The sequence below is a fragment of the Nothoprocta perdicaria genome, unplaced genomic scaffold (genome assembly GCF_003342845.1).
Source record: "Nothoprocta perdicaria isolate Ctin4 unplaced genomic scaffold, notPer1 scaffold_13, whole genome shotgun sequence".
In the NCBI taxonomy this organism is placed as follows: Eukaryota; Metazoa; Chordata; class Aves; order Tinamiformes; family Tinamidae; genus Nothoprocta; species Nothoprocta perdicaria.
This window is the reverse complement of record NW_020454427.1, coordinates 2,899,718-2,913,191: the sequence shown is the minus strand read 5'-3', so window position 1 is coordinate 2,913,191 and position 13,474 is coordinate 2,899,718. Positions and strand designations below refer to the sequence as shown.

The following is a 13,474-nucleotide window of genomic DNA, read 5'->3' as shown; positions in this document are numbered from 1 at the left end:
CTGCGGCCTCCATCACCGCTGCGGCCTCCGGCACTGCCGCGGCCTCCGCGGGTGCACGTGGCGCGGCGGGGCGCGCGGGGAGGAGGGGGCCCGCGGACAGGGCGCGGGGCGGGCGCCGCGCGGGAACGGCAGCGCGAGCCCCCCTTAGACACGGGGACACCCGCGCCGCAAACAGAAAGCACCCTTTTAATTAGGTATTTCGAAACACCAGAGATGCTCCAGTTTATGTAAAATATTCCCGCATACAAAAGAGGGGTTAAGTACACCACTGCAGAGCGGAAAACAAGCTGAAACGCCAACATCCATCCGCTGCATCAGGTAAAATGTTCATTCACTCCCGTACCGCGAGAAAGGCCCAAACTATCCAGTGGAAAATGCAAAGGACACCTGGGCAAAGGGATACAACAGCCCCTGTGAAGAATTTCTTTATAACATACCTATTTACATCTATATTATATTTAATAATACATAAAATTATATCTATACATATATAAAAGCATTTTATATATTATTTTTATTATTTTTATTTTTTTCCTGTGAGAGTGCCAGAGCCCTGGAACAGGCTGTCCTCAGAGGTTGTGCAGTCTCCTCTGGGGATGTTYAAACCCGCCCAGATGCCTCCGTGTGCCCCGAGCTCCGGGTGGCCCTGCTTGAACAGGAGGTTGGACTAGATGATCTCTAGAGGTCCCTTCCAGCCTCAGCCATGCTGTGATTCCGTGTGTTTACTGCTTGGCATTTAATTACATCTGCTTTCATGAGTTATTTAAAAAACAGCGTAGCCATGGTTACTGTGATGCAAAACTGCCCTTTGTAACACGAGGGATTCCAATAACCTTAGATGACAAAATTATAACTTAGAATATTATTATTTTGCAAATTCTCTACTATTCTGTTCTCTCCAGAAAGAGTATTTTCCAAGATTTTCCAAGTTCCAAGGATAAACAAGAAGCTCCACCAAGGAATACTGACTTTTTATGCAGAAAAGGTAATGCAGAGGACTGGTCTGTTGTTTCTCTCTACTGCTGAGCATGAGTCATTCCCTCATTACAGTCCTCTTCATCTTTTTTGCTTGCAGTTAAGAACAACCACTGTTTTATAATTATCAACAGGGAAGCAAAGAAAGTAYACAATTTGCCTCCATCTGAAATGGTCCAAAGAGAACAGAAAAAAAAATACACTTAAATATTAGACAAGACACAAAATGCAGTAATTTAAATGATTCCCTGTGGCTGCCTTTCCCTATCCAGATTTCATACATACATATTTTGTATGTATGTATTCCATGTGTAATGCAAATGTTTTATACTTAAAATGTGATTATTAAAAAAAACAGTTAGCATCCCTTCAATTTTAAGGTCTTCAGTATCATCTGACCTTTGCTTAGAGAGACCTTGCATTTCTCTGCAAGAGGAAACCAGATGAAATTTATCATCAAAGCCATAAGATAGAATAGACAATATGTGTTAATTTCTCTTGTCTTTAGGAAAACATCAATCTCTYGCTGTCTTACAAAAAAAAATTCCAAGCTTGTTCTAAAGATATTTAAAAAAAATACTCTAGTAAACAAATGGTATAAATGCTTTTCGATGCTTTGGGTAGGAGCTAAATTTGTTTTGATAGAACTCATGACACAAAACAGCAGCCAGTGCCTGGTTAGAAAGGACATACAACACTACAAACCACCACGTCACATTGTGCAATCCGAGTGTGATGGCCATAGATACATATATGAGGACTTCTGCAAAATAATGAGGGCAAGAAACTCTCTCAAACCAGTCTCCGTAAGGTACACTGTGGCTCAGATTGATGACCTTTCCTGCAAACAAATGGAAAAATAGGTTAGTTGTGAATAGCATGGGTTGCAAACTTTTCTATCTATAATTACAGAACAGCACCCTCATTAAAATTATAATCACGATCCACCTGTATCTGATTTGGCAGCTTTGCATTCTTAAAAAAGATCACGGAAATCATTTCTAGTCCACACAGAGAAGTGAGTTCTCAGTGGAGAAGTGACATAAGTCCTAAGAATTACTACTTGTCTTTGGATACTTTGGATATTGGAAGCGAGATCTTTATTTTTTTTATATATGAAGGTTCTGGAAAACTATACATGAACACACATGCGTGCACACACACACACACACATGTATCATTCAGACATCTAATCTTTTTGCCAAATACATTCTAACTTAGTGAAATTCTTATAGCTAAACTTCAGTAACTGAAAAATACTTTAAAAAAAAAGTTACTAAATGCTACAGAAGGCTAGTGCAAGAGCCATTTTTAATATTGGATAATTTACCTCGGTAAATGGCTCACAGAAATGAAACCCCTTACCTGATTTGCTTTTTCTAAGATTAGCTAGAATCACAAGACATCTGTGTTGGTGAAGCGAGGCCCAAATGTACATCACAATTCCCATAATGTGGTACCAGCAGATCTGCACAGAAAGTTCTTCTCCTGAATTAAATACATTTCATTAATAAAAGGATCCAGAAATACCCCCCAAGCATCATCCCAAAACACTGATATATACTACAAATRCCTTAAAATTTCCACTAGTGTGTATTTAATCCTTTGAAAGATGTTCTTAAATCCTGTGTGACTTAACTGCTTAGCTGATTAAATCTTTAACTTTACTATAGTAAAGTTAAAGATTTAGTTTCTGATGCAGCAGTTTGAGGTACAATGTAAAGTGCAACAAACACATAATGGATGCATACCTCAATATTTAACACTCTTTAAAATATCCTAAAAAGATGCTGCCATGTCTCATATAACACAACTACATAATTACTCATATGAACTGCGCTGTTTATCTTGTTCACAGTAAGCAAAATGCTTGGGTGTACAAGGGCACATGTGTGCACACACACACTGAAGCATTTTGGTCTTTAAGAAAACCTTTTCTGTATTAAGGATTAGTTCTGAAGTACAAGTCAATATATCACCTTTCTGAGAGTATAGAAAATTAAGAAAGGAGAAAACAGGCCTAGGTTAAAAAAAAAGATAGGCTTTATCCACAGACAGGACATCTGAAGCTTACTTTAAAAAAATCACTGTAGAATATTAGAGCTGATGTAAGATGCTTGGAGGTAGTTAAAAACTCCACTAAAATTACATATTTAGTAATGATCACCCTCCAAAAAAAAAAAAAAAAAAGGGAGAAATACTGTCACCAGACAAAATGTTTCAGCTCATGGTTCATCTGTGCAGAACAGAAATAGCAGCTCAGTTGTGAGATACAGTGAAAGGGGTTGGCAGAGAGGGGTCATAAAAAAACTGAACCTCCAGTTTGAGGGCCAGAGTTGCATACTCCACAGTGCACTCCAATGAAAACTGGAGTATTTGAGAAATGGTATCTATTATTTCCCTTCATAAAGCAGAAGTATCTTATGACAAAGCTTATCTGTAAGGATCATGAAAGTATCTAGAGTGGAATATTTTTTTTCTGTGAAAAATAGTTATTCTTAATATAAAATTATATATATGTGTGTATTTTTGCTTCTGTCAGGGGTGCAGGGAAACACACCTAGGTCATTATATCATATACTGAGATACAGTTAATTGGAAATATGCCAGTAAGTATATTTATATCTCATCAATTAACATACTTGCCACACAAGCCTTCTACAAAACCACATTTACTATGATGGAAACAAATGGGAGCAAAAATGCACCTCTGATAATACCTAAGCAGGCACTTACCGTTCCTGAAATTAGCAGGCACTTGACATAGCACAGTTAAGCCAAGAGCAACGTAGTAGCCAAGCCCGAAGCAATACTGCACGGTATGAATGACGCCATCAGAAAATACACTGGTCCAGAGGCACTCTGCAAGTCTCCGAAAGCTGTGCAGCCAGAGGAGCAGGAGGACTAAGAGTGCAGAGAAGTGTTCACTGCCTGCTCGCAGATAAAAACAGYGACTCAGGGATAGAYAGGTACAAATCCAACAACAATGCCCAAAAAGGGCCAATTTTCCTCCTTTTCACAGAAAAATCCTACCCAAATGTTACCCCAAATTTACCCACTGGGAAAAATGTATACATTTGAGACACGCTGACCACAGTGGCTGTGCAAGACTACCTCTAGGAGGTGCCCTGTCTACCAAGGCACTGCTGGAAGCTATTGTATTCATAAAGGAGAATGATTTCTACCTTGAATAATGACAAGGGGAGCTGTTATTCCAGGAAAGTCATTTGGAGCCTAGTTTAGGAGTAGCTGATGAAGTAGCACATGAAGAACACAAATTCAGCAAAGGACGGTGGTGCTGCTTGCTAATACTYGTATGGCTCCTCCTTGGTGTCTGGAATACTTGCCCATGTCCTCGTTCTGTGAAGCTCTGCCAAGAGCATGGTGCAGATGCTGAAGCCATGATGAGAGAGATCCTGGGAGGGACTGAGCTTGGAGAAGCCAGATCAGCAGAAAGCCATTCCAGAGCACAGAAACAGCATAAAAGTGAATAAACCACCTGTGGGAGCAGAAGTATCTTACATTAGGATACTGCTTTCATTATTCCTTAGCTGGATACATAGCTACAGGATATGTTTTTCTGATGGAGAGAAGAATCCCTTTTGGCCCACGCATCRATGATTAGAGAAACAGGCAATCGCTAAGCAGTAACAGCCCTAGGAGCCTCTGAGCCTCTTTCCCTGTGACAGACAGTCCGCGACAACAAGCAGCAGTACCCCTGGCTCTGCCAACCTTACTAACAGTAGCTGCATTAAAGAGGAGAGAGTGGTAACCACAAATAACAAGAGTATCTTAATGCTTACAAATAATTACAATGGACATAGCTTTTTCTTTGTAATTCACATAGCTGAAAAGCACATGGGCACTTCCATGCTGCTAGACCCAGTAGCATTTCCACATTCTTCAGTTCTCAGGGATGTATTACACAATGTATTTACAGTTCATGAATGAGACATGTAGATGGTAAAATGACCTGGACATAATTACTCAGGCTGTGTGCTAAAATATGTGGAAATTCTTATATTTCCAAAGACCCGCAAGAATCATATAGAAAACAGGACAGATCATCAGTATTTCTTGGTGATTACAAGGCACGACTTGATACTCTTTTGTTCTGAAGGMAAGGAGCTCCCAGCCCCATTATACACTTAGGTAAGTACATTACGCAGCATTAAAATAAAAGATACTATGATTGATACTATGATCAAGGTAGGTAATTGGCTGGAATTAAACAGCCTATAATAACCAGTTCAGACTAGGCGATTCAGTATTTCCTTTTGCTCTTAACAAGGAAATCTCTGCGACTATGAACAAAACTCAGGACCTCCAGCAACACGTGCAAAGAGATGAATACATATGATGGGGAGATGCTCAGAGCCTTCTGGTGACAATATAACTCCATCAGTGCAAAACCAGGATATAACTCTACAGTCAAGACTGTTTCTCTAGAACACACACTCGACAAAGCCTGTACAGCTTGTATATGCCACAGAAACCTAGTAATTTGGGAAAGTGTGAAGAGGATGAGRACAACACCTTTACTTAGTGAAACAAAATAAAACGACTTCCCCCTAGAGTAGCTAAGGTCCCTCTCAGCAGCAATACAGGAACCAAGCCAGAGTCTAATGCACTAAAACTGCCTGATCTTGAGCATGGTAAAACTATTTGACCTGTAACAGTTGGCAGCTCCTTCAGGTGGGTGGCAACTTCTAAGCTCTCTCTCCTAATAAGCAAACAAGAACTGTAAGGTTTGCTTTGCTGATTTCCAACAGTACAACTGAAATCAACCTTCCACCACTTTCCACTTAAAAGCCAAACACATTTGTATACTGATAAAACCATATCTCCAATTTCAAGTTCCTTGCTGTCCTGTTATTTGTAGGTCTCCATCTCATTTCCTGCCAGGAAACTTTCCTCAAGTCAGTTGCTTTTGTTACCAGCAAACAAACTCTGCCAGCTAAGCTGAAAAGCACCAAGAGCTTTCAGCAATGCCAGCTACACAGAGCACATATCTGATACAGAGACCAAGCCAACAATACAGTACATACATGTGTCATCCCTCAAGGAGAGGAGTGTTTGGTATTTGCCAAACCAACCTAAAATGAATTATAATATTACACAAGATGGAATGGCAAAGTTGAGAACAAGTCTAGGCTAGTAAAAGCACAATACTTATTTGGAGAAAAAAAAATACAGACAAAATGGAAATACAAAGTGCTGCAATAGCCACCTCCAGGATGTTCTGTATTCTCTCAGCATGCAGTGTTGACTAGTAACAGGATGATTTTGCAAATGTTGAGTTYTGAAGGCCAATACAGCATAAAGCCACCTTCTTCTGACACCATCTTCCCTAAGAACGGGTTGTAGGAAACTTCAGTTGCAAAATCTCTATTCAAATGAGAACCACCTCCAGAACGCAGCTTTTGCAATGCACTGTAATTAAAACACCTTTACAAACTGTTCTTTCTGCCAAGGATACCACAGCGTTTAAATGGATCCCTGGGAATTTCCTATGACTATAAGCTTGATAACCAAGATACCACATTACAACCTTTCCATGAATAATATGCCATGTTATATAACTTTTTAAAATGTGTAGCTTTCAAGACACACATTTATTAATGTTACTGACAAGCAGGAAGACAGCTTGCTGTTATCTTTGCAGGCAGATGATTAAATTAGGGACAATGGCATTTTTTGAGTTAAGTTGCATCCCAGGTTTTCATAGCAATTTGGTTGTTTGAATGACTATTTTAGCAAAAGAGATGTGTTTGGGTAACCCAACATTTGTTTGGGGTTATTGTCCTTCATGCAGGATCCAGCTAGTCATACTAGCTTTCTCTAACTAGCATCTTGTGCTGCATTTAAAAAAAAAAAAAAAAGAAAAAGAAACTTTGGAGGAAGATATGAGGATRGTAAGTAGATTTAAGAAAGCAAACCCACAGTGTTTTTGCATGGACTCAGAAGTCCACATTCTCAGCTCCCTGTTCTTGTCTTGCAGGAAGATTTGTTTTACACATACTGGGCAAGACCGTGATTCAAGATATAAGGCTTTAATTTCAGCTTTGGGGATGTGAACTGTGCATGAATGAAGTTTGTTCCTCATTCCTCATCTGTAAAAACAGATTCACACTTGGTAAAAAAAAAAAAAAAAAAAAAACCACCCACACTTGAGGCTAACTATGCAAGTTTGTTTGATGACATTTAAAAATGGAAGAGACAGAGTAAGCAGACAGAGTAAGCAGATAGTTATTTCAGAATCTTTCATTTTGTCCTGGAGATTACAAGTCTCATTTGAAACAGTATTTTATACATTTTCCAGCTCAACATACTTTCCAACAAACTTCATAGCGTTACAACATGCTCCTTTTACCAGCCAATTTGTCAACAARCTCTGCTTTACAGTGAAAAATTTTGAGAATCTTCCAGAAAATCATTCTGTCTCTTGGGAACCAAGCACTTAACCGTATTATAGTTTCAGTGGGTAAATTCCCAGTAGGCCTGAAATGGACTTTAATAATCACGTGTTTCTAAAAGTACAGTGAGTTTTAATAATCTATTTTCATATGCATTTTATCATTGAAACAGTTTTTTCCCCCCCAACTGTGGCATAAGAATACATGCCATTTCCCTACCATAAGCACTTAATAAATATTCAAGATGTGATCTATCAGTGGTATAGGCTATTTTAACTAGTCTTCAGATACAGAAATCACAGCATTTGATTGTTTCACGTAAGAGTCACACAGTACATGAGTCTCTATCCGCAAATCTGAGCTCTGTCCTTCCTGACAGGCCCAGTGCTCCAGTGTTTTGGCTCTCTGCACTACTTAAGGCAGTTTTAACTATCATCAACATTACTAATAAAGCTGAAGACAGCTGCAGAAGCCCATCGTACAGACTGCATGYATGCATTTAATTCTGACTTGCTCCACGGAAGCAGTGTGACTTGCCTTGCAACCAAGCAGCACGCTCCGTCAGGTCTGCAGGCTCCCACTTGCAAAATTAATATAAAATAAGACTTTAAAAATCAGACGGCTTAGGAACAACATTCCCAGTAAGAAGCAGCCTTCCACTGTTTTTTCACTTAAAAGGTAGCATGCACAAGGGAGTACGTGCAAGAGAAACAAAAAGGCAATGAATGTGAATTCATAAGAAAATACCTGTATATATATATATATATTTTCTCTTTATGAAGTGATAAATCCCTAAGCTGCCTGGGCACGCGCATTTTCCAGCTCTCCTGCCTCGTGGGACTATAGAGGTAGAAGAAAGGGGCTCCCCCGCCTACCCGCGCCAGCCAGGAGCCGTTAACGGCCGTTAACCGCCCGCCGCGCGCAGGGGCCGCCCGCGCGTCACCTCTTGGGCACATGGAGGAGCCGGAGCGAGGCCGGCCGCCGCTCGCCGCCGCTCTTGGTCTTTCCGTAGCGGATGAGCTCCTGGAAGAAGCCGCTGTCGCCGCCGCCGCCGGGCCGCCGCGCCCGGGCCCGCTGCAGCAGCAGCGCCGCCAGGAAGGAGGCGGCCAGCAGCGCCCACAGCGCGGCCGCCATCGCCGCCCGCCCCGCGCTCCGCCCCGCAGCGCGGCGCGGCCCTGGGCAGGCTCTGCCTCCTCCTCCTCCTCCTCCTCCACCATCTCCTCCCAGGATCAGGGACGTTCAGGGGTTGGTTTGTCCGACCCGGTGCCCGAGCGGCCAGTCAAAGGTACAGCCCCGCTTTTCACTGCGCGTAGGGAGGGCATAGTCATTACCAGGGCTGACTAGACATTAGAGCAAAGCAACTTTTCTGAGGTCAGAATTCTCAGATAATACAGAACAACTGAACAGAGAACAACTTTGTTAGCCTGTAGTGATACTTCAAGCCTTCATAAAGTCAGTATTTTGAAAGAAAGAAAAAAAGAGCAATGATGTCAGCTATGTTCAGTTATGTCAGCTGGCTCGCCAAAATTCAAGCCTGAAATGCATGTAGATTTTTGACTTTGAGTGGAGCTTATACTGATGTTGTTGTAGTTTCACAGTAAGTGTGGGTGCACTTACAGCGCTATCTGTAAAGGTGTTTTTAAAGGTATCAGTATCCTCTTCCCTATGGGATTTGTTGTGTCTTTATAAGCAATTTAACTGCTTCCCAATCTGGTGGCATGCGTACATTCAGGTGTACCAGTCCCTTTATTTTATTTTGTTTTGTTTTATTTTATTTTGTTTTGTTTTTGTTTTGTTTTATACGTGTTTAGATCAAGCCTGATAGAAAGATTTAGTATGTTACAAATGTACTTTGCTAAATTGAGGCATATACCCCAGCTAAATGATTCCAAGACTGCTTTTATAACCGTGTTAATCCATCCAGTCCTGCAAAACAGCACATACAAAGGTGAAGCCCTCGTGACATCAGTAACACCACTTTGCCAGAAGAACCACTGGAGCTCTCATTTTCTGATAAAACACTTTGGCATCTCGGTAGTTATGTCCACATAATGCATTGCAAGAAATGTGCAAGGGCAATGTGCCACGTTTTCAGAGCAGGAGGGAGGAACAGCAATGTCCCAATAATCCTGCAGCTCTGGGAGTGCTGGGAAGGGAGAACGAGCCCAGGAAGCGCTGCAGAGAAGGGAGCCGCATCCCAGTTGCCACTTCCCTGGGATCATGGCCAGCACCAAGCACCTGCTGTAYGTAGCCAGTGATGGCAGACTCCATGGGAGTCTCCCTATGCAAAAATGGCTAACTGAGAGGACTTGAGGGTGTTTATACTTTGAAGGGTAAGGATTGTGGCTGTGCTGGTGCTGCATGAGACTGTTAAAGGCATAAGGACACATAGCTAGGGCTTTAGAGCTGATGGGAGCAGACACCAGTGCTACATCCATATTTTGGCACTAACTAGCCTTTCCATTACTGTGCTAGCAACCAGGATGGATAGGGAGAGATTTAATGGGTGTGAGCTAAGGTGCCACTCTGCTAGGATGAACGTGTGGGAAGGGAGAAGAGTTAGTGTCCGCCTGAGGATAAAGTACACCCGAAGCAGGCAGAGCACGTTCCTCCACATGTCTGTTATTTGCTAGACCCAGCCCCACTGCCACGTAGGGTTCTCTGGTGGCAAATAAGAGCCATGGCATGAAACCGGTGCCCACATGTCAACACACAGCAGGAATTGTCACTCTGCAACAGCAAAGGGTGAGAAAGGCCTCACATTCAACAACATTTTGCTGAACACATGCTCCAAAATTAAGTGTCTAGAGAGAGATTCTACCTATAAGCAAAAAGTCCCAAAGGCCACAGCACCACAGTGAATTATTAGTAATTCACCACTTCTGTCTGAGTTACCATGGTGACTAGATGGTGGTAGATTTAGTGGAGGAGGAAAGACAAACACTTATCAATAGGCACTAGTCATTCTTTTGCTTGTGGAGTTCTGCTTTCTCAATGAGCAGTTTTAAGCTACATTGACTTACACTGGTGTTCAAAGGACCATTCAGCAAAGGTGGTGATCAGCAGAAGCCTGCGGAGTTGCAGCCTGGAGGGTGTCTTGACCAGGCATTTGGTGCTTCCTGGAGGTCCACGGCATTCCCGGCCAGCTGGCTCCCGCTGTTACGGTGTGAGAGCAATACAGGGAGCCAGGATCTGACCTCAAATAGAGCCACTTTGCTGGCTGCTTCCCTCAGATGCTAGATAATGGGAGGAAGGAGGGAAGGAATACAGCTGTGAGGGTGGGAATGGTTTGAAGGAGAGGAATTTGCAGTTGCTTGTCTTAAATAYGGGGTCTATATGAGCTTTGTTGAGGACAGTGGTAGTTTTTCAKTGTAACTTGTAATGTATTAGCTTTTATAGCTGTGTGTGATTCTTGTAGAGCTATAGTACCTATTTTTTTCCATGGTTTCGTTTCTTTAGCAGTGTATATCTCGCATATTTATTGCACAAGCATGCAGGATTTCCATACTTTTTAATGTGAGAAGGTCCCTCTAGGTGGCACCAACACTCTGTGGTTCCTAATATCACTCCCCTTTGTCGGGGCTGCCTTCTGGGCATCGTTAGCCATAACCCCACCAGCAGCTCTGTGAAAGCTGGCAGCTCACAGTCATTTCAGGCTGTAGATGCTCTGAGTATTTATAAGCTTTTGGCAGCTACAGTGTAACCACAGATTAGCTTTTCATGTTGAATATTTGTTACCAACTTCATGATACTGTTTTTGGTGTAGTAAGAGGGATTCAATTTACCTAAACTTACCCACTTAAATAATAGTGATTTAGCTTAAACTAGTTGATTGGGGCCTGGGTCATCTCAGGTTTGTTCCTCCTAAATGAAGATGCATCTCAGCTGGAAGGCTGAATTTCCCAATGGAGTTGTCTTTATAGACTGGGGATTAATATATATATATATATATATATATATATCACTGATAATAGGAATTCAGCTTTTAGCGGGCTAAAGCTGAAGTGGATCTCCAACCCCAACTCAACTGGAATTAGTTATATAAAGATCTTCCCGATGAAAATTTTGCAAGGATTCAGAAAAAAAAAAATGTGTATAAATTATTTATACTGCTGAATCTAGAGTTAATTTTGAGAATATCATCCAAAATCCTTTTTTCCCCAAAGACTGAGGACATACAAGAAAAACACAGGGGAATGTTTCATGTTTCTTGCCTATTAAAGAAAAACTGCTGTTTATATGTCTTTTTTAATTATTATTTTTTAAGGGAGAATAGTTAAATGATTGATACTTTTTCTTCTTTGGTGTATTCAGAGTTTTTTTTAATTAAATTAAATTTGACAATGAAGCTTTACTAGTGAAACAGCTACAGGTGGATTTCTTGAAAATCTTTGCAAGACATAATTCTATTTGAATTTAGGACAAGGGCAACCTTGAAGTTGCAAATAGAGAGCACTCTCTTTCAGGACTGTGGTTGAAGACAATACAGCTTGAGCAWTGTGAGGACACCAGAATCTAGATATTCGGATACAGGACATGATAATTTGTGTTAATTAAATTGGCCAGAACCATCCGATCTGTGTATGTTAGCTATCTTCCCACAATTCAAGAATCGCTACATGTCCATGGCTTTCAGATCAGAAAATGTGAATGTTTCCAATAGCTGGTAAAAAGCAGGAATTACTCCCTGATAAGACGAGAACGCCTGCGCACGACTGCTGTCGTGCCCCGGGAAGGCCAGGAAGCAGCGTGTACGTCACACAGTGCCAAAGAGCCAGATTAATGCTCAACTCCTGCATAAACAGCATTGTGGGCAGATGCAAAATCTGCCACTTTCACAGCATGGACGACGTGATAGATTCAGCAGGACTCTATAAATTAATCACCCTTGAACTTTGAAAGAGCTGTAGCATTATATTTACATAGCTATTAGTGCATAATTCACACACATGAATCCAACGACTTTGAGAGGTGACTTCTACACCTCCTTGGGCTAATGTATGTGACTGACTTGCTATTCAGTTATGTTATTTCCCAAGTTTGCAATAGATTCACTGATCACGGCTAGTAAATATTTTGCTGACATGGTAAACTTGGMGTTTGGAGTGTCAATCAGGGAATAAAACCAGCTTTATTATTGGTTTGAGGACGTATGATACAGTATTGATCCTGGACTAGCCACATACTGTGAAGGCCAAGTCTGGGCAAGTTTTTTGCTCTTAAGAACCTGAATCTTTAGCTTTATGATTTGTATTTTATATGCATATATAAACATATAGCATATATATATGGGAGAAGAAGATCCCTAAAGCTAATAATTATCACCTGTCTCTGTATTTTGTATCATATTTCATGTTATTTTAGAAATATGCCAGAATGTATTTGCTTGCAAAATGATAGTGATTTTCCTGGAATAGACAGATGGCATTCAGACATGAATTAGAAAGTAAAGGGTTTTATTTCCYCGGAAATTCCTGTTGAAACTTTCACCTTCTAAAAAGAGAGTTGCGAGTTCACGGACGCTTGCTGCCTGCCAGAAGAGAAAGACTGTTGATAGAAACAGTAGAGAACAGTTAGTTTTAACAGGGCTGTCAGTTGCAGAAGGAAAGCTTTTAAGTACACTTGGCTGGCAAGGAGAAAGGTRATATCAACATTTATAACTCAGAATTGAGAAGAGTCAAGAATTCCTCAAGGAAACAAAGACCTTCTGTAAGGTACTTTATGCTCTCCATGGAAATAGAGGATTTGGATGGAAACTGGATGCAGGAAGTTCCACCTGAGTGTACAAAAAAACTTGGTACTATGAGAGTGACTGAGCACTGAAACAGGTTGTCCAGAGAAGCTGTGAAGTCTTCTTCTCCAAACCTGCCTGGCTAGGCAGCCACCTGCTCCAGATGACCCTGCTTGAGCTGGCGTTTGAACCAGGGGACCTCTCCAGGTCCCAGCCAACCTCACCTGCTCTGTGATTCTGTGGTTAGTGGGCCTTTCCCACAGTGTTGCAGTGCTAGTGATTCTTTCCTAAGAGTCATCTGGGAAAAGGACGGGAATTTGGGACATGGCAGGTGTTCTCCAGCAGCTCTGGA

The 13,474-nt window shown here is 41.4% G+C and overlaps 1 protein-coding gene across 1 annotated transcript; it reads right to left on the bottom strand.

Moving 5' to 3' along the window:
- Positions 1 to 890: 890 nt before the first annotated feature.
- SRD5A3 (steroid 5 alpha-reductase 3) lies at positions 891 to 8,525 on the bottom strand. The gene is made up of 5 exons (XM_026033634.1): positions 8,335 to 8,525; positions 4,323 to 4,474; positions 3,712 to 3,906; positions 2,341 to 2,463; positions 891 to 1,816 (listed from the first exon to the last, which is right to left on the bottom strand). The coding sequence occupies exons 1-5, from the start codon at positions 8,523 to 8,525 to the stop codon at positions 1,557 to 1,559; spliced, it is 921 nt and encodes a 306-aa protein (XP_025889419.1). The 3' UTR covers positions 891 to 1,556.
- Positions 8,526 to 13,474: the final 4,949 nt, after the last annotated feature.

Bases quoted from the DNA above. Each gene is read 5' to 3' on its own strand.
- SRD5A3 (XM_026033634.1), bottom strand. From the start codon at position 8,525: ATGGCGGCCGCGCTGTGGGCGCTGCTGGCCGCCTCCTTCCTGGCGGCG. The intron at 4,475-8,334 runs GTGACGCGCGGG...CTGCTCCCACAG, and splicing joins CTCCTCCATGTGCCCAAGAG to GTGGTTTATTCACTTTTATG. The intron at 2,464-3,711 runs GTAAGTGCCTGC...TATTTAATTCAG, and splicing joins GCCTGCTAATTTCAGGAACG to GAGAAGAACTTTCTGTGCAG.